The 20,093-nt window shown below is 37.4% G+C and overlaps 1 protein-coding gene across 1 annotated transcript in view; it reads right to left on the reverse strand.

Annotated features, from left to right (window-relative positions):
* Positions 1 to 20,093, reverse strand: part of ankib1b (ankyrin repeat and IBR domain containing 1b) — a 322,575-nt gene that overhangs the window by 110,618 nt on the left and 191,864 nt on the right. Inside the window, exon 2 of the mRNA XM_073847434.1 lies at positions 700 to 962. Coding sequence (XP_073703535.1) covers positions 700 to 887 — 188 coding nt within the window. The 5' untranslated portion in view covers positions 888 to 962. The remainder of the gene's footprint in view (positions 1 to 699; positions 963 to 20,093) is intronic.

Below are 20,093 nucleotides of genomic sequence, written 5' to 3' on the forward strand. Positions count from 1 at the left end.
CGCCCATTCTGGGCTCGGGCCCTAAATATTGTATCAATGCATTCTATGGCACCTTCAAACCAGTAGCTTTCAGCAATTCATACTGCACTTTTAAGCTTTTATTTTGACGGAAACAGTAGTAGAGCTTTTATTTTAAGGGAAAACTCCAGCTTCAGTGAAAACAGGCTTATAAAAATGCATCCCACTACAAATCTTGTGAAATACTGTAATCATCTGGCGTGAAAATAAAGCATAACTGGTGGTCGTTGCATTTCCAAACATGCGCTAAACTCACAGCACATGTAAAAACTAGTTTATTCACTGTGAACTGAGCCGTTCCAAGGCGCGGAAAACACTGGAGCTGATCGCCTGAACAAAGTGTGCGTTTTGTTTGAAAAGCACAGCGAAAAGAGACTTGATGAAGGGATTAAGTCATATTGTGCTTTCGTTTTTAGTTCACTTGACAGATACTGTGCCAAAGCATAATGGCCCAAACACAACTTTAAAGACCTTTTATGTTAGAATAAAAAGTTTAAATAGATTTTAAAAACTACAGTTTTTGCCCAGAAGACCTACCGTTTCATATTATCATGCCACCACAGAGATATCGAGACAGTTTTGCTATTGCAACACCATAATATTGATAATACAGTCCCTACTTAAATAAAAACAAAGCAGAATGGCAAAATACAAAATATGACTGAAGAAACCGTGTCTTACCTGAGTATGCGTGTCATTGCATGTCTGGCAGCATAATGGAGCGGGGTGTTGTGTTGGTACGGTTCCCCATATGAGGTGTTGGGGTCTAGAGACTCTTTGAACTGAGGGTTGCCCTCGTAGAGCTGATAGGCCAGAACCTCATCTCCACTGATCAGTGCCTTGCGGAACTTAGTGGCTGTGTTCCCCATCTTGCTTCCCAGCTCTCCAGAACAATCAGACCTCTTCAGCCTGTGGGTCCACAGATAGCCAACATGGTGTGCTTCCTAGAAGCAAGAATAAAGCAAAGAATGTGTCCACTGTACTTCATCAGATAAGAGTTAGCGACATCACATAGTAAACACTGGAACACCACAAGGCATGTTAATAAGCAAAACAAAGGCCAGAGGAAAATCAATCCTGTTTGAAGTTGTGATAAATGTATAACCTTTACAACCACGTGTAGTAAAACCCTGCAGGAATAGGCCTTGAAGTACATTTTAGAAGTAGAAGCAAACTGACACCCCACCATAACCAAACAGTACTTACAAAACAAATCACGTGTTGAGAGGCCTGACAGAAGCAGATGCTAAACATGTCCCACTTCACATATGTGCCCTTTATAAGACCTGCAAGAGTGCATAGCTGCTTTTAAAAGCTGATCTAAAATCAGCGCATTTACGCGAATCCTTGTCAACCTTCCAGATAGGAAAATTAAAACAGGTCTTGGATCAGAAGCAGACGGCTAATTGTCTCAACACACTGACTCATTCTCCACAGGAGCTTGTGAGGAATGAAACAGACTTCCTCCAGGAACACTAGGGGCTTCCGGCTCCCTTCGCCAACTGCTGTCGACCTACTGCGAGCAGGTTCTGTCGAGGGGCAGGATTCAGCAGGGCAAAAGTTATGCCCCCACAAACGCCATCTGTCAACATGGACACCTGAGGTGTCAACTGTATTCATATTTACACCGACTTTGTGAATACAGTATCCCAACAGCACAAAAAATAAATAGGGACATTTACAAAAACTGAATCAATATCATTAGAGACAGGCGACCTCATGGGTAAAACACAACTCCTCTGGCCTATTTTTATGGTTAATATGGTTAACCCATTTTGGGCGGTCTTCAGTTGGCTTATATAGAGCGATAAGCGTGAACTATATTTTAAAGAGGGGTGTCACAACATTAAAGCAATAGTGCATGCAAAAATGCAAATCATTCATCTTTGGAACATCTTTCTGATTTGACAGCAACGCAACTGAAACATTCAAGGCCCAGAAACACTGTAAGGACATTGTTAAAATAGTCCAGTGGTTCAACTGTAATTTTATGAAGCTATGAGAATACTTTTTGTGTACAAAGAAAACAAAAATAACATGTCGTTGTACTTTTATGAATGGCGAAGACTGATGTGGATGAGAATAATTGTTAAATAAAGTAGTTATTTTTGTTTTCTTTGCGCACAAAAGTATTCTCGTAGCTTCATAAAATTAAGGCTGAACCACTGATGTCACATGAACTATTTCAACAATGTTTTTACTACCTTTCTGGTCCTTTAGCAGGGACAGAACGCTCTCAGAATTCATAAAAAAAAATATCTTAATTTGTGTTCCAAAGATGAACAAAGGTTAATCTATCTACGGGTTTGGAACAACATGAGGGCGAGTAATTAATGACAGAATTATAATTTTTGGATAAACTATCCCTTAAAAACAATTCTGTCACAATTTACTCATGCTAATGTTGTTCCAAACCAGTCTGGCTTTTTTTTTCTTCTGCAATTACAAAATTTGGAAGAATGTTGTTAACCAATGAGGCCTAGTTACCATAGAGGTTTTGCACTTTCGTCATGGTTTGGTCAGTTTTCCAGATGCATGGCCATATTGGAGATACTCGGATGTAAACAGCAGCATAGATTACACAGTTAATGTACTACTGAATACATTGTTCTGCTAATTTATGCTGTCTAAACTATGGAAGAAACGTGTGGACGCTGCTAAATTATATACACCGCGTTCCAAATTATTATGCAAATGATATCTTACTCTGGTTTTCATAATTAGTCAATGCAAATGACAGTCAGTATAATTTTTAAGTCATCAACCATTAGGGTATAATTCGAATTTTATTGAACAAACCTCCTAATGATAACAGTATTTATTTCAAAAATAAAAAACTGAAAATGCACTGTTCCACATTATTATGCACAACAGACTTAAAACATTGTATAGGTTGTAAAGAACTGAAAATGGGCATTTGCTGAATTTGCAGCATTAGGTGGTCATATTTACTGAAATCAAAAGCTATTTCAATCAAAAACATCCTAACTGGGCAAGTTACATCTTAACATAGGACCCCTTCTTTGATATCGCTATCACAATTCTTGCATCCATTGAATTAGTGAGTTTTTGGAGAGTTTCTGATTGAATTTGTTTGCAGGATGCCAGAATAGCCTCCCAGAGCTGCTGTTTTGATGTGAACTGCCTCCCACCCTCATAGATCTTTTGCTTGAGGATGCTCCAAAGGTTCTCAATCTGGTTGAGGTCAGGGGAGGATGGTGGCCACACCATGAGTTTCTCATCTTTTATGCAGATAGCAGCCAATGACACAGAGGTATTATTTGCAGCATGAGATGGTGCATTGTCATGCATGAAGATGATTTTGCTACGGAAGGCACAGTTCTTCTTTTTGTACCATGAAAGAAAGTGGTCAGTCAAAAACTCGACATACTTTGCCGAGGTCATTTTAATACCTTTAGGGATCCTAAAGGGGCCAACCAGCTCTCTCCCTATGATTCCGGCCAAAAACGCCACCTCCTTGTTGTGGTCGCAGCCTTGTTGGGACATGTTCAATCCACTACTCCATCCATCTGGACCATCCAAAGATGCACAACACTCATCAGTAAACAAGACTGTTTGAAAATGAGTCTTCATGTATGTCTGGGCCCACTGCAACCGTTTCTGCTTGTGAGCATTAGTTAGGAGTGGCCGAATAGTAGGTTTATGCACAACTGCAAGCCTCTGGAGGATCCTACACCTTGATGTTCGCGGGACTCCAGAGGCACAGCAGCTTCAAAAACCTGTTTGCTACTTTGTAATGGCATTTTAGTAGCTGCTCTCTTAATCTGATGAATTTGTCTGGCAGAAACCTTCCTCATTCTGCCTTTACCTGCACGAACCTGTCTGTGCTCTGAATCAGCCTCAAATCTCTTCACAGTACAATGATCACGCTTACGTTTTCGTGAAATATCTAATGTTTTCATACCTTGTCCAAAGCATTGCAGTTTTTGACGCTTTTCGGCAGCAGAGAGACCTTTTTCTTTCCCATATTGCTTGAAACCTGTGGCCTGCTTAATAATGTGGAACATCCTTCTTAAGTACTTTTCCTTTAATTGGGCTCATTTGGCAAACTATTTATCACAGGTGTCTGAGATTCATTTCAGTGATCCAAAGAGCCATGAGACACAATACCATCCATGAGTTTAATTGAAAAACAAAAAACTGTGTGTTTATGACACTTACATCCAATTTGCATAATAATTTGGAACGCGGTGTAGAGAAGGACTTAGTAAGCACAAAAGGGCACAATAGTTTGACAAACTAAAATATAGGTGGTAAAAATATGTAAAAGCAATATTAATTAAAGCTGCAAGCAGCATTGAGCGGGGTTCGAGTATTTAAGGCCTTTACGGCTTCTATACCGTTAGGGTGTTGGCCAACACGAAATACATGGCTGACACCAGAACATATCCATTACGAAGAATACACTCACAAACAGAAACATACACCGAAATGAAATGGTTAAACTTTTGTGTTCATTAAGCATGATTACAGACAAAGACAGATGCACACATATTTTGTTGCACATAAGAGATTTGTATAATAAATGATAAGTGACAAAATGCTTAAGACTTGTGTTTTTAAGATTTGATATATCATTTTCATGTTTTACTGTAATCATAATCATGTGAAATTGTCAAATATGATATATCTGTATAAAGTAAGCTTTAAACTTTGACTAAATGTGATTTTAAAAGTTATAACAGTGATTTAGTATCATTTACATATAAATTCACAACTATATAAAGCCATTAAACCATACAAAGCACTGTTCTGGTAAATCTGTATGTGTAAGCCCATTAGTGGTATTCTACTGCCATCTAGTGGCTATAGTTGTGATTTTGTTGAAACAGAGGTGCATTATTTTTAGCTTTATAACTATTAAATTGCCTTTTTTGCCCAGTGTCCATAAACATCTGCTTGTTTTGAATCATATGATACATAATTTTACTTAGGTTTGTGAATTTTTGTTTTATTTTAGTATTTGTGGACTTTAATCTACACTAGATAAAAAGCATATTATGAAATGGCCCTGTTATAGCTGTCCAAATGCAAATGTTCAACATTTTTTTGATAATTACTGACCAAGAGAGTCTGGAGAACTGAACTGCACTGATTTTATTGAGTATGGGTTGAAAAGCCAGGACGAGTTCACCAAAGTATGTTTTTAAAATGATCTCACGTTTTAAAAGAACAGTTTGATTGACAACATTGGTCCTAGAGGCAAAGTTGTTCAGAATGAGGAGATCTATCATATGATATGAAGATATAGTGTATATGTGAAGATATTGACGTTTAATTGGGTTTTTAGTTCTATATACAATAGAAATATCATGTTTTTGACACCTTTTTAACTGTTTTAGCGCCACCTATGGTCCGATCGTCATGAAACTTTGCATGCTTGTTAAGGGTCATCTGCTACATGTTGTCACCCATTTTTGTAAAGTTTTGAGGTTTTGTTTAGTTTTTATAGGCTTTTAAGTACGTGTGGTCACACCCCTCTTTCTAAATTAGCCCATTATAGCCAACCAAAGGACAAAATTCAACATTTTTTTGATAATTATTGATCTAGAGAGTCCAGAGAATATTACTGCAGTGGTTTGATCCAGATCGGGCGAAAAACCTAGGACTAGTTCGCAAAAGTAGGTTTTTAACATATTTGTGAATAATTAATGAAGGATTTGATTGACAGCAATGGTTCTTGAGTCAAAGTTTCTCGGCATGAGGGGATCTATCAAATGATATGCATATTGTGTGGATGTGTGAAACACAGCGCGATTACAGAGCCAAAAAACTCGTTAGCGCCAACTAGTGGCCGATTTTTTTCAAAATTCTTACAGACCTTTAGGGCCGTGAGTCGAACATGCCCACTGAGTTTCGTTCTGATTGACCTCTGTTAACCTTGTCAAATAGGTGCTCAAACTTCATTGGCCAATGGCGGCCATGTTTTTTGAGATACGCCAATGTCCTCATAGACACTTGTGCCCCTTTGGTCCAAGAGACTGCATACCAATTTTGAAGTCGATCGGACTAACGGCAGTGTATTTATAGTCAATAATATGTTTTTTCCGTTTTATAGCGCCACCAAGTGATCAAGCTCTGCAATTTGTTTTGATTTGACCAAGGACCGAGCTTATACACATGTGTGCCGAGTTTGGTGAAGATATGTCATTCCGTTCAAAAGTTATAGCCATTTTAGTAAAATTGACCCCTCACTTTCGAATGTTTTGGTGGTCCTTTGCGACCGTGAGTGAAAAATTCAACTTTTTTTTGATAATTATTGATATTCAGTGTCCAGAGAATATTCCTGCACTGGTTTGGTTCTGATTGGGCGAAAAACCTAGGACTAGTTCGCAAAAGTAGGTTTCGGATATAGGTCAATTTTGCGGGAAAACGGTGCGTCCTAGAGAAAAAAAGTTGCCTTTGCACTTTTGTCCGGGCTGACCCAAGGATCACAAGGATGTAAAGTTTTTGAGTCTACGGCAATCGGTTTATGAGAAAATGCCAAAAAACAAAAAAATCTTAGTTTTTTGCGCTGTAGCGCCACCTTTGGTCCGATTGGGGCGAGTCTTTGGGCCCTCCGTTCGCGCGCGCATCCTGACAATCTGACCAAGTTTCAAGTCCCTAGGCCTTACGGTTTGGGCTGCACGTTCAGTTTTAGGGCGGAATAATAATAATAATAATAATAATTAAAGCTGCAAGCAGCATTGAGCGGGGTTCGAGTGTTTAAGGCCTTTATGGCTTCTATACCGTTAGGGTGTTGGCCAACATGAAATATATGGCTGACACCAGAACACATCCACGATGGAGAATACTCTGACAAACAGAAACATACACAGAAATGAAATGGTTAAACTATTATGTTCATTAAGCATGATTACACACACAGACAGATGCACACACATTTTGTTGCATGTAAGAGATTTCTTTAATAATATAACAGGTCCTTTTAAGAGTTTATATCCCATTTTCAGGTCTCACTGTAACCAAAATCTGGCTTAACTCTAAAAAGAAATATGTCTGTATGAACAAAATGGTAAATTTTGACAGCAGTGATCCTAGAGACAAAGTTTTTTAGAATGAGGAAATCTGTCATATGATATGAAGATATAGTGTATATGTGGGTATATAGACGTTTTATTGTGATTTCAGTTCATTTACAATAGAAATATCATGTTTTTGCCACCTTTTTAACTGTTATAGCGCCACCTATGGTCAGATCTTCATGAAACTTTACATGCTTGTTAAGAGTCATTGGGTACATGTTGTCACCAATTTTTGTAAAGTGTTGAGTTTTTGTTTAGGTTCTATAGGCTTTTGAGTATATGTGGCCACACCCGTTTCATAAATGACCCTGTTATAGCCAACCAAAGGACAAAATTCAACATTTTTTTGATAATTATTGATCTAGAGAGTCCAGAGAATATTACTACAGTGGTTTGATCTAGATCGGGCAAAAAACCTAGGACTAGTTCGCAAAAGTAGGTTTTTAACATATTTGTGAAGAATGAATGAACGATTTGATTGACAGCAATGGTTCTTGAGACAAATTTTATTGGCATGAGGAGATCTATCAAATGATATGAATATTGTGTGGATGTGTGAAACGCTACGCGATTACAGAGCCAAAAAATCTCGTTAGCGCCAACTAGTGGCCGATTTCTTTCAAAATTCTTACAGACGTTTAGGGCCATGAGTAGAACATGCCCACCGAGTTTCGTTCTGATTGACCTCCGTTAACCTTGTCAAATAGGTTCTCAAATTTCATTGGCTAATGGCAGCCATGTTTTTTGAGATACGCCAATGTCCTCATAGACACTTGTGCCCCTTTGGTCCAAGACACTGCATACCAATTTTCAAGTCGGTCGGACAAACTGTTGTGTATTTATAGCCGTTTATATATTTTTTCCGTCTTATAGTGCCACCAAGTGGTGAAGCTCCGCAATTTTTTTGATTTGACCAAGGATTGTGCTTATACACATCTGTACCGAGTTTGGTGAAGATATCTCATTCCATTCAAAAGTTATAGCCATTTTAGTAAAAGTGGCCCCGTCAGTATTGAACGTTTTGGTGGCCCTTTGCGACCGTGAGTCAAAAATGTTACTTTTTTTTGATAATTATTGATAATCAGTGTCCAGAGAATATTTCTGCACTGGTTTGGTTCCGATCGGGCGAAAAACCTAGGACTAGTTCGCAAAAGTAGGTTTCGGACAAACGTCCAGTTTTCGGGGTCAATCGTGCGTCGCAGCTCAAAAATTTCGCAATACACTTTTGTTCGGCCTGACCCAAGGAACGCAACGATGTAAAGTTTTTGAGTCTACGACAAACGGTTTACGAGATTATGGCCAAAATGTCAAAAAATTAGTTTTTTTGCGCTGTAGCGCCACCTATGGTCCGATTAGGCTCATTCTTTTTTCAGGAGGTCCCCACAGGGAGCTCTACCTTCTGGCCAAGTTTCAAGTCTCTAGGCCTTACGGTTTGGGCTGCCCGTTCAGTTTTAGGGAAAAAAAAAAGATTAATATAGCGATTACAAATAAACATTAAAGCTGCAAGCAGCATTGAGCGGGGTTCGAGTATTTAAGGCCTTTACGGCTTCTACACTGTTAGGGTGTTGGCCAACATGAAATATATGGCTGACACCAGAACATATCCATTATGAAGAATTCACTGACAAACAGAAACTTACATTGAAATGAAATGGTTAAACTGTTCTGTTCATTAAGCATAATTACACACACAGACAGATGCACACACATTTTACTGCACGTAAGAGATTTCTTTAATAATATAACAGGTCCTTTTAAGAGTTTATATCCCATTTTCAGGTCTCACTATAAGAAAAAATCTGGCTTAACTGTAAAAACAAATATGTCTGTATGAAGAAAATGGTAAATTTTGACAGCAGTGATCCTAGAGACAAAGTTTTTTAAAATGAGGCAATCTGTCATATGATATGAAGATATAGTGTATATGTGTGTGTATATATACACATTTTATTGTGATTTCAGTTCATTTACAATCGAAATATCATGTTTCTGACACCTTTTTAACTGTTATAGCGCCACCTATGGTCCGATCTTCATGAAACTTCACATGCTTGTTAAGGGTCATCGGGTACATTTTGTCACTAATTTTTGTAAAGTTTTGAGTTTTTGTTTAGGTTCTATAAGCTTTTGAGTATATGTGACCACGCCCCTTTTCTAAATGACCCTGTTATAGCCAACCAAAGGACAAAATTTAACATTTTTTTTATAATTATTGATCTAGAGAGTCCAGAGAATATTACTACGGTGGTTTGATGTAGATCGGGCAAAAAACCTAGGACTAGTTTGCAAAAGTAGGTTTTTAACATATTTGTGAATAATTAATGAACGATTTGATTGACAGCAATGGTTCTTGAGGCAAAGTTTCTCGGCATGAGGAGATCTATCAAACGATATGTATCTTGTGTGAATGAGTGAAACGCCGCGCGATTACAGAGCCAAAAAATTCGTTAGCGCCAACTAGTGGCCGATTTCTTTCAAAATTCTTACAGACCTTTAGGGCCATGAGTCAAACATGCCCACCGAGTTTGGTTCCGATCGACCTCCGTTAACCTTGTCAAATAGGTGCTCAAACTTCATTGGCCAATGGCGGCCATGTTTTTTGAGATACGCCAATGTCCTCATAGACACCTATGCCCCTTTGGTCCAAGTCACTGCATACCAATTTTCAAGTCGATCGGACTAACGGCTGTGTATTTATAGTCAATAATATGTTTTTTCCGTTTTATAGCGCCACCAAGTGTTCAAGCTCCGCAATTTTTTTGATTTGACCAAGGATTGAGCTTATACACATGTGTACCGAGTTTGGTGAAGATATCTCATTCCGTTCAAAAGTTATAGCCATTTTAGTAAAATTGACCCCTCACTTTCGAACGTTTTGGTGGTCCTTTACGACCGTGAGTGAAAAATTCAACTTTTTTTTGATAATTATTGATATTCAGTGTCCAGAGAATATTATTTCACTGGTTTGGTTCCGATCGGTAGAAAATCCTAGGACTAGTTCGCAAAAGTAGGTTTCGGATTCACGTCCAGTTTTCGGGGTCAATCGTGCGTCGCAGCTCAAAAATTTCGTAATACACTTTTCTTCGGCCTGACCCAAGGAACGCAACGATGTAAAGTTTTTGAGTCTACGACAAGCGGTTTACGAGATTATGGCCAAAATGTCAAAAATTTTAGTTTTTTGCGCTGTAGCGCCACCTATGGTCCGATTGGGCTGATACTTTGATAGGTTCTCCTCGATTTTTGCTCTATCTGCTGACCAAGTTTCAAGTCTCTAGCACTTACGGTTTGGGCTGCACGTTCAGTTTTACGGCAGAAAAAAAATAATAATAATAATAATAATAATAAAAATCCTAACAAAAACAATAGGGTTTCAGTGCTACGCACTCGAACCCCTAATTAAAGCTGCAAGCAGCATTGAGCGGGGTTCGAGTGTTTAAGGCCTTTACGGTTTCTATACCGTTAGGGTGTTGGCCAACATGAAATATATGGCTGACACCAGAACATATCCATTACGAAGAATACACTCACAAACAGAAACATACACAGAAATGAAATGGTTAAACTATTGTGTTCATTAAGCATGATTACAGACACAGACAGATGCACACATATTTTGTTGCACATAAGAGATTTGTACAATAAATGATAAGTGACAACATGCTTAAAACTTGTGTTTTTAAGATTTGATATATCATTGTCATGTTTCACTGTAATCATAATCATGTGTAATTGTCAAATATGATATATCTGTATAAATTAAGTTTTAAACTTTGGCTAAATGTGATTTGAAAAGTTATGACAGTGATTTAGTATCATTTACATATAAATTCAAAACTACATAAAGCCATTAAACCCCACAAAGCACTGTTCTATTAACATGTGTAAGCCCATTAGTGGTATTCTACTGCCATCTAGTGGCTATAGTTGTAATTTTATTGAAATAGAGGTGCATTGTTTTTAAGCTTTATAACTATTAAATTGCCTTTTTTGCCCAGTGTCCATAAACATATGCTTGTTTTGAATCATATGATACATAATTTTACTTAGGTTTGTGAATTTTTGTTTTATTTTAGTATTTGTAGACTTTAATCTACACTAGATAAAAAGCATATTATGAAATGGCTCTGTTATAGCTGTCCAAATGCAAATTTTCAACATTTTTTTGATAATTACTGACCAAGAGAGTCTGGAGAATTGTACTGCACTGATTTTATTGAGTATGGGTTGAAAACCCAGGACGAGTTCACCAAAGTATGTTTTTAAAATGATATCACGTATTAAAAGAACAGTTTGATTTACAACAGTGGTCCTTGAGGCAAAGTTGTTCAGAATGAGCAGATCTATCATGTGATATGAAGACATAGTGAATATGTGAAAATATTGACGTTTAATTGAGTTTTTAGTTCTATATACAATAGAAATATCATGTTTTTGACACCTTTTTAACTGTTATAGCGCCACCTATAGTCCGATCGTCATGAAACTATGCATGCTTGTTAAGGGTCATCTGCTACATGTTGTCACCCATTTTTTTAAAGTTTTGAGTTTTTGTTTAGGTTTTATAGGCTTTTGGATATATGTTGCCATGCCCCCTTTACTAAATGAGCACATTATAGCCAACCAAAGGACAAAATTCAACATTTTTTTGATAATTATTGATCTAGAGAGTCCAGAGAATATTACCGCAGTGGTTTGATCCAGATCGGGTGAAAAACCTAGGACTAGTTCGCAAAAGTAGGTTTTTAACATATTTGTGAATAATTAATGAAGGATTTGATTGACAGCAATGGTTCTTGAGGCAAAGTTTCTCGGCATGAGGAGATCTATCAAATGATATGTATCTTGTGTGGATGAGTGAAACGCCGCGCGATTACAGAGCCAAAAAACTCGTTAGCGCCAACTAGTGGCCGATTTCTTTCAAAATTCTTACAGACCTTTAGGGGTATGAGCCGAACATGCCCACCGAGTTTCGTTCCGATCGACCTCCGTTAACCTTGTCAAATAGGTGCTCAAACTTCATTGGCCAATGGCGGCCATGTTTTTTGAGATATGCCAATGTCCTCATAGACACTTGTGCCCCTTTAGTCCAAGAGACTGCATACCAATTTTGAAGTCGATCGGACTAACGGCTGTGTATTTATAGTCAATAATATGTTTTTTTCGTTTTATAGCGCCACCAAGTGTTCAAGCTCCGCAATTTTTTTTGATTTGACCAAGGATCGAGCTTATACACATGTGTACCGAGTTTGGTGAAGATATCTCATTCCGTTCAAAAGTTATAGCCATTTTAGTAAAAGTGGCCCCGTCGGTTACGGACGTTTTGGTGGCCCTTTGCGACCATGAGTCAAAATTTCCACTTTTTTTTGATAATTATTGATATTCAGTGTGCAGAGAATATTCCTGCACTGGTTTGGTTCCGATCGGGCAAAAAACCTAGGACTAGTTCGCAAAAGTAGGTTTCGGACATACGTCCATTTTGCGGGAAAACGGTGCGTCCTAGAGAAAAAAAGTCGCCTTTGCACTTTTGTCCGGGCTGACCCAAGGATCACAAGGATGTAAAGTTTTTGAGTCTACGGCAAGCGGTTTACGAGAAAAAGCCAAAAAACTCAAAAAATTTAGTTTTTTGCGCTGTAGCGCCACCTTTAGTCCGATTGTGGCGAGTCTTTGGATTATCCATTCTGGCCGCAGTCACCACAATCTGACCAAGTTTCAAGTCTCTAGGCCTTACGGTTTGGGCTGCACATTCAGTTTTAGGGCAGAATAATAATAATAATAATAATTAAAGCTGCAAGCAGCATTGAGCGGGGTTCGAGAATTTAAGGCCTTTTTGGGCTTTTATGCTGATAAGGTGCAGTTCAACATGAAACAAATGACATATCAAATGAAGATGTAGTGTTTGGGTGAATATATGAGCAGTTTTTTATTGTAGCAATTTGAGGTCATTTAATATAGAATTTTCATATTTTGGACACGTTTTTAACTGTTATAGCGCCACCTATCGTCCGATCTTCATGAAACTTTGCACGCTTGTTAAGGGTCATCTGTTACACATTTTCACCAACTTTTGTAAAGTTTTGAGTTTTTGTTTAGTTTTTATGGGCTTTTGAGTCTGTGTGGTCACACCCCCTTTTCTAAATTAGCCCATTATAGCCAACCAAAGGACAAAATTCAACATTTTTTCGATAATTATTGATCTAGAGAGTCCAGAGAATATTACTGCAGTGGTTTGATCCAGATCGGGCGAAAAACCTAGGACTAGTTCGCAAAAGTAGGTTTTTAACATATTTGTGAATAATTAATGAATGATTTGATTGACAGCAATGGTCCTTGAGGCAAAGTTTCTCGGCATGAGGAGATCTATCAAACGATATGTATCTTGTGTGAATGAGTGAAACGCCGCGCGATAACAGAGCCAAAAAAGTCGTTAGCGCCAACTAGTGGCCGATTTCTTTCAAAATTCTTGCAGACCTTTAGGGCTGTGAGTCGAACATGCTCACCGAGTTTCGTTCTGATTGACCTCCGTTAACCTTGTCAAATAGGTGCTCAAACTTCAATTGCCAATGGCGGCCATGTTTTTTGAGATACGCCAATGTCCTCATAGATACTTGTGGCCCTTTGGCCCAAGACACTGCATACCAATTTTCAAGTCGATCGGACTAACGGCTGTGTATTTATAGCTGTTTATATGTCTTCTCCGGCTTATAGCGCCACCAAGTGGACAAGCTCCGCAATTTTTTTGATTTGACCAAAGATTCAGCTTATACACGTGTGTGTCGAGTTTGGTGAAGATATCTCATTCCATTCAAAAGTTATAGCCATTTTAGTAAAAGTGGCCCCGTCACTTTCGAACGTTTTTGTGGCCCTTTGCGACCGTGAGTCAAAAGTTCAACTTTTTTTTGATAATTATTGATATTCAGTGTCCAGAGAATATTTCTGCACTGGTTTGGTTCCGATCGGGCGAAAAACCTAGGACTAGTTCGCAAAAGTAGGTTTTGGACAAATTTCAAAATGGCGGAAAAATTTGCATACCGGAAATGAAATCGGAGATAGCCATTTTGTTTTGATTGAGCCAAGGATTCCAGTGATATAAGACACTTGAGTCTAGGACAAACGGTTTAGGAGTTATGATAGGTTTCGCGTTTCGGTTCGCTATAGCGCCACCTATGGTCCGATTGGGCTGATTCTTTGTGAGGTTCTCCTCGATTTTTGCTCTATCATCTGACCAAGTTTCAAGTCTCTAGGCCTTACGGTTTGGGCTGCCCGTTCAGTTTTACGGCAGAATAATAATAATAATAATAATAATAATAATAATAAAAATCCTAACAAAAACAATAGGGATTCAGTGCTACGCACTCGAACCCCTAATAATAAATATAGCTGCAAGCAGCAATTAACGGGGTTCGAGTATTTAAGGCCTTTATGGCTTCTATACTGGTAGGGTGTAGGCCAACATGAAATTGATGGCTGACACCAGAACATATCCATGATGAAGAGTACACTCACAAACAGAAACTTACATTGAAATGAAATGGTTAAACTGTTATGTTCATTAAGCATGATCACACACAGACAGATGCACACATATTTTGTTGCACATAAGAGATTTGTATAATAAATAAGTAACAAAATGCTTAAAACTTGCGTTTTTAAGATTTTATATATCATTGTCATGTTTCACTATAATCATAATCATGTGTAATTGTCAAATATGATATATCTGTATAAATTAAGTTTTAAACTTTGGCTAAATGTGATTTGAAAAGTTATAACAGTGATTTAGTATCATTTACATATAAATTCAAAACTATATAAAGCCATTAAACCATACAAAGCACTGTTCTGGTAAATCTGTATGTGTAAGCCCATTAGTGGTATTCTACTGCCCTCTAGTGGCTATAGTTGTAATTTTATTGAAATAGAGGTACATTGTTTGTAAGCTTTATAACTATTAAATTGCCTTTTTTTTGCCCAGTGTCCATAAACATATGCTTGTTTTGAATCATATGATTCATAATTTTACTTAGGTTTGTGAAATTTTTTTTTATTTTAGTATTTGTAGACTTTAATCTACACTAGATAAAAAAGCTTATTATGAAATGGCTCTGTTATAGCTGTCCAAATGCAAAACTTTAACATTTTTTTGATAATTATTGACCAAGAGAGTCTGGAGAATTGTACTGCACTGATTTTATTGAGTATGGGTGAAAAACCCAGGACGAGTTCACTAAAGTATGTTTTTAAAATCATCTCACGTATTAAAAGAACAGTTTGATTGACAACATTGGTCCTAGAGGCAAAGTTGTTCAGAATGAGGAGATCTATCATAAGATATGAAGATATAGTGTATATGTGAAGATATCGACGTTTAATTGGGTTTTTAGTTCTATATACAGTAGAAATATCATGTTTTTTTCACCTTTTTAACTGTTATAGCGCCACCTATGGTCCGATCGTCATGAAACTTCACATGCTTGTTAAGAGTCATCGGCTACATGTTGTCACCAATTTTTGTAAAGTTTTGAGTTTTTGTTTAGTTTTTATAGGCTTTTGAGTATGTGTGGTCACACCCCATTTTCTAAATTAGCCCATTATAGCCAACCAAAGGACAAAATTCAACATTTTTTTGATAATTATTGATCTAGAGAGTCCAGAGAATATTACTGCAGTGGTTTGATCCAGATCGGGCGAAAAACCTAGGACTAGTTCGCAAAAGTAGGTTTTTAACATATTTGTGAATAATTAATGAACGATTTGATTGACAGCAATGGTTCTTGAGGCAAAGTTTCTCGGCATGAGGAGATCTATCAAATTATATGTATCTTGTGTGGATGAGTGAAACGCCGCGCGATTACAGAGCCAAAAAACTCGTTAGCGCCAACTAGTGGCCGATTTCTTTCAAAATTCTTACAGACCATTAGTGGCATGAGTCAAACATGCCCACCGAGTTTCGTTCCGATTGACCTCTGTTAACCTTGTCAAATAGGTGCTCCAACTTCATTGACCAATGGCGGCCATGTTTTTTTGAGATACGCCAATGTCCTCATAGATACTTGTGGCCCTTTGGTCCAAGACACTGCATACCAATTTTCAAGTCGATCGGACTAATGGCTGTGTATTTATAGCTGTTTATATGTCTTTTCCGCCTTATAGCGCCACCAAGTGTTCAAGCTCCGCAATTTTTTTGATTTTACCAAAGATTAAGCTTATACACGTGTGTCTCGAGTTTGGTGAAGATATCTCATTCCCTTCAAAAGTTATAGCCATTTTAGTAAATGTGGCCCCGTCACTTTCAAACGTTTTGGTGGCCCTTTGCGACCGTGAGTCAAAAGTTCAACTTTTTTTTGATAATTATTGATATTCAGTGTCCAGAGAATATTTCTGCACTGGTTTGGTTCCGATCGGGCGAAAAACCTAGGACTAGTTCGCAAAAGTAGGTTTTGGACAAATTTCAAAATGGCGGAAAAATTTGCATACCGGAAATGAAATCGGAGATAGCCATTTTGTTTTGATTGAGCCAAGGATTCCAATGATATAAGACACTTGAGTCTAGGACAAACGGTTTAGGAGTTATGATAGGTTTCGCGTTTCGGTTCGCTATAGCGCCACCTATGGTCCGATTGGGCTGATTCTTTGTGAGGTTCTCCTCGATTTTTGCTCTATCATCTGACCAAGTTTCAAGTCTCTAGGCCTTACGGTTTGGGCTGCCCGTTCAGTTTTACGGCAGAAAAATAATAATAATAATAATAATAATAATAATAAAAATCCTAACAAAAACAATAGGGATTCAGTGCTACGCACTCGAACCCCTAATTAAAGCTGCAAGCAGCATTGAGCGGGGTTCGAGTATTTAAGGCCTTTACGGCTTCTATACCGTTAGGGTGTTGGCCAACAAGAAATACATGGCTGACACCAGAACATATCCATTACGAAGAATACACTCACAAACAGAAACATACACAGAAATGAAATGGTTAAACTATTGTGTTCATTAAGCATGATTACAGACACAGACAGATGCACACATATTTTGTTGCACATAAGAGATTTGTACAATAAATGATAAGTGACAACATGCTTAAAACTTGTGTTTTTAAGATTTGATATATCATTGTCATGTTTCACTGTAATCATAATCATGTGTAATTGTCAAATATGATATATCTGTATAAATTAAGTTTTAAACTTTGGCTAAATGTGATTTGAAAAGTTATGACAGTGATTTAGTATCATTTACATATAAATTCAAAACTACATAAAGCCATTAAACCCCACAAAGCACTGTTCTATTAACATGTGTAAGCCCATTAGTGGTATTCTACTGCCATCTAGTGGCTATAGTTGTAATTTTATTGAAATAGAGGTGCATTGTTTTTAAGCTTTATAACTATTAAATTGCCTTTTTTGCCCAGTGTCCATAAACATATGCTTGTTTTGAATCATATGATACATAATTTTACTTAGGTTTGTGAATTTTTGTTTTATTTTAGTATTTGTAGACTTTAATCTACACTAGATAAAAAGCATATTATGAAATGGCTCTGTTATAGCTGTCCAAATGCAAATTTTCAACATTTTTTTGATAATTACTGACCAAGAGAGTCTGGAGAATTGTACTGCACTGATTTTATTGAGTCTGGGTTGAAAACCCAGGACGAGTTCACCAAAGTATGTTTTTAAAATGATATCACGTATTAAAAGAACAGTTTGATTTACAACAGTGGTCCTTGAGGCAAAGTTGTTCAGAATGAGCAGATCTATCATGTGATATGAAGACATAGTGAATATGTGAAAATATTGACGTTTAATTGAGTTTTTAGTTCTATATACAATAGAAATATCATGTTTTTGACACCTTTTTAACTGTTATAGCGCCACCTATAGTCCGATCGTCATGAAACTATGCATGCTTGTTAAGGGTCATCTGCTACATGTTGTCACCCATTTTTGTAAAGTTTTGAGTTTTTGTTTAGTTTTTATAGGCTTTTGAGTATGTGTGGTCACACCCCCTTTTCTAAATTAGCCCATTATAGACAACCAAAAGACAAAATTCAACATTTTTTTGATAATTATTGATCTAGACAGTCCAGAGAATATTACTGCAGTGGTTTGATCCAGATCGGGCAAAAAACCTAGGACTAGTTCGCAAAAGTAGGTTTTTAACATATTTGTGAATAATTAATGAACGATTTGATTGACAGCAATGGTTCTTGAAGCAATTTTTCTCGACATGAGGAGATCTATCAAATGATATGCATATTGTGTGGATGTGTGAAACGCCGCGCGATTACAGAGCCAAAAACACTCGTTGGCGCCAACTAGTGGCCGATTTCTTTCAAAATTCTTACAGACCTTTAGGGCCGTGAGTCGAACATGCCCACCGAGTTTCGTTCTGATTGACCTCCGTTAACCTTGTCAAATAGGTGCTCAAAATTCATTGGCCAATGGCGGCCATGTTTTTTGAGATACGCCAATGTCCTCATAGACACTTGTGCCCCTTTGGTCCAAGAGACTGCATACCAATTTCGAAGTCGATCGGACTAACGGCTGTGTATTTATAGTCAATAATATGTTTTTTTCGTTTTATAGCGCCACCAAGTGTTCAAGCTCCGCAATTTTTTTGATTTGACCAAGGATCGAGCTTATACACATGTGTACCGAGTTTGGTGAAGATATCTCAATCCGTTCAAAAGTTATAGCCATTTTAGTAAAAGTGGCCCCGTCGGTTACGGACGTTTTGGTGGCCCTTTGCGACCATGAGTCAAAAATTCCACTTTTTTTTGATAATTATTGATATTCAGTGTGCAGAGAATATTCCTGCACTGGTTTGGTTCCGATCGGGCAAAAAACCTAGGACTAGTTCGCAAAAGTAGGTTTCGGACATACGTCCATTTTGCGGGAAAACGGTGCGTCCTAGAGAAAAAAAGTCGCCTTTGCACTTTTGTCCGGGCTGACCCAAGGATCACAAGGATGTAAAGTTTTTGAGTCTACGGCAAGCGGTTTACGAGAAAAAGCCAAAAAACTCAAAAAATTTAGTTTTTTGCGCTGTAGCGCCACCTTTAGTCCGATTGGGGCGAGTCTTTGGATTATCCATTCTGGCCGCAGTCACCACAATCTGACCAAGTTTCAAGTCTCTAGGCCTTACGGTTTGGGCTGCACATTCAGTTTTAGGGCAGAATAATAATAATAATAATAATAATTAAAGCTGCAAGCAGCATTTACCGGGGTTCGAGTATTTAAGGCCTTTACGGCGTCTATACCGTTAAGGTGTTGGCCAACATGAAATATATGGCTGACACCAGAACATATCCATTACGAAGAATACACTCACAAACAGAAACTTTCATTGAAATGAAATGGTTAAACTATTGTGTTCATTAAGCATGATTACAGACACAGACAGATGCACACATATTTTGTTGCACATACGAGATTTGTACAATAAATGATAAGTGACAACATGCTTAAAACTTGTGTTTTTAAGATTTGATATATCATTGTCATGTTTCACTGTAATCATAATCATGTGTAATTGTCAAATATGATATATCTGTATAAATTAAGTTTTAATCTTTGGCTAAATGTGAATTGAAAAGTTATAACAGTGATTTAGTATCATTTACATATGAATTAAAAACTATATAAAGCCATTAAGCCCTACAAAGCACTGTTCTATTAACATGTGTAAGCCCATTAGTGGTATTCTACTGCCATCTAGTGGCTATAGTTGTAATTTTACTGAAATAGAGGTGCATTGTTTTTAAGCTTTATAACTATTAAATTGCCTTTTTTTGCCCAGTGTCCATAAACATATGCTTGTTTTGAATCATATGATGCATAATTTTACTTAGGTTTGTGAATTTTTGTTTTATTTTAGTATTTGTAGACTTTAATCTACACTGGATAAAAATTATATTATGAAATGGTTCTGTTATAGCTGTCCAAATGCAAATGTTCAACATTTTTTTGATAATTATTGACTAAGAGAGTCTGGAGAATTGTACTGCATTGATTTTATTGAGTATGGGTTGA

Source organism: Garra rufa, chromosome 9, assembly GCF_049309525.1.
Source record: "Garra rufa chromosome 9, GarRuf1.0, whole genome shotgun sequence".
NCBI classification, from domain to species: Eukaryota; Metazoa; Chordata; class Actinopteri; order Cypriniformes; family Cyprinidae; genus Garra; species Garra rufa.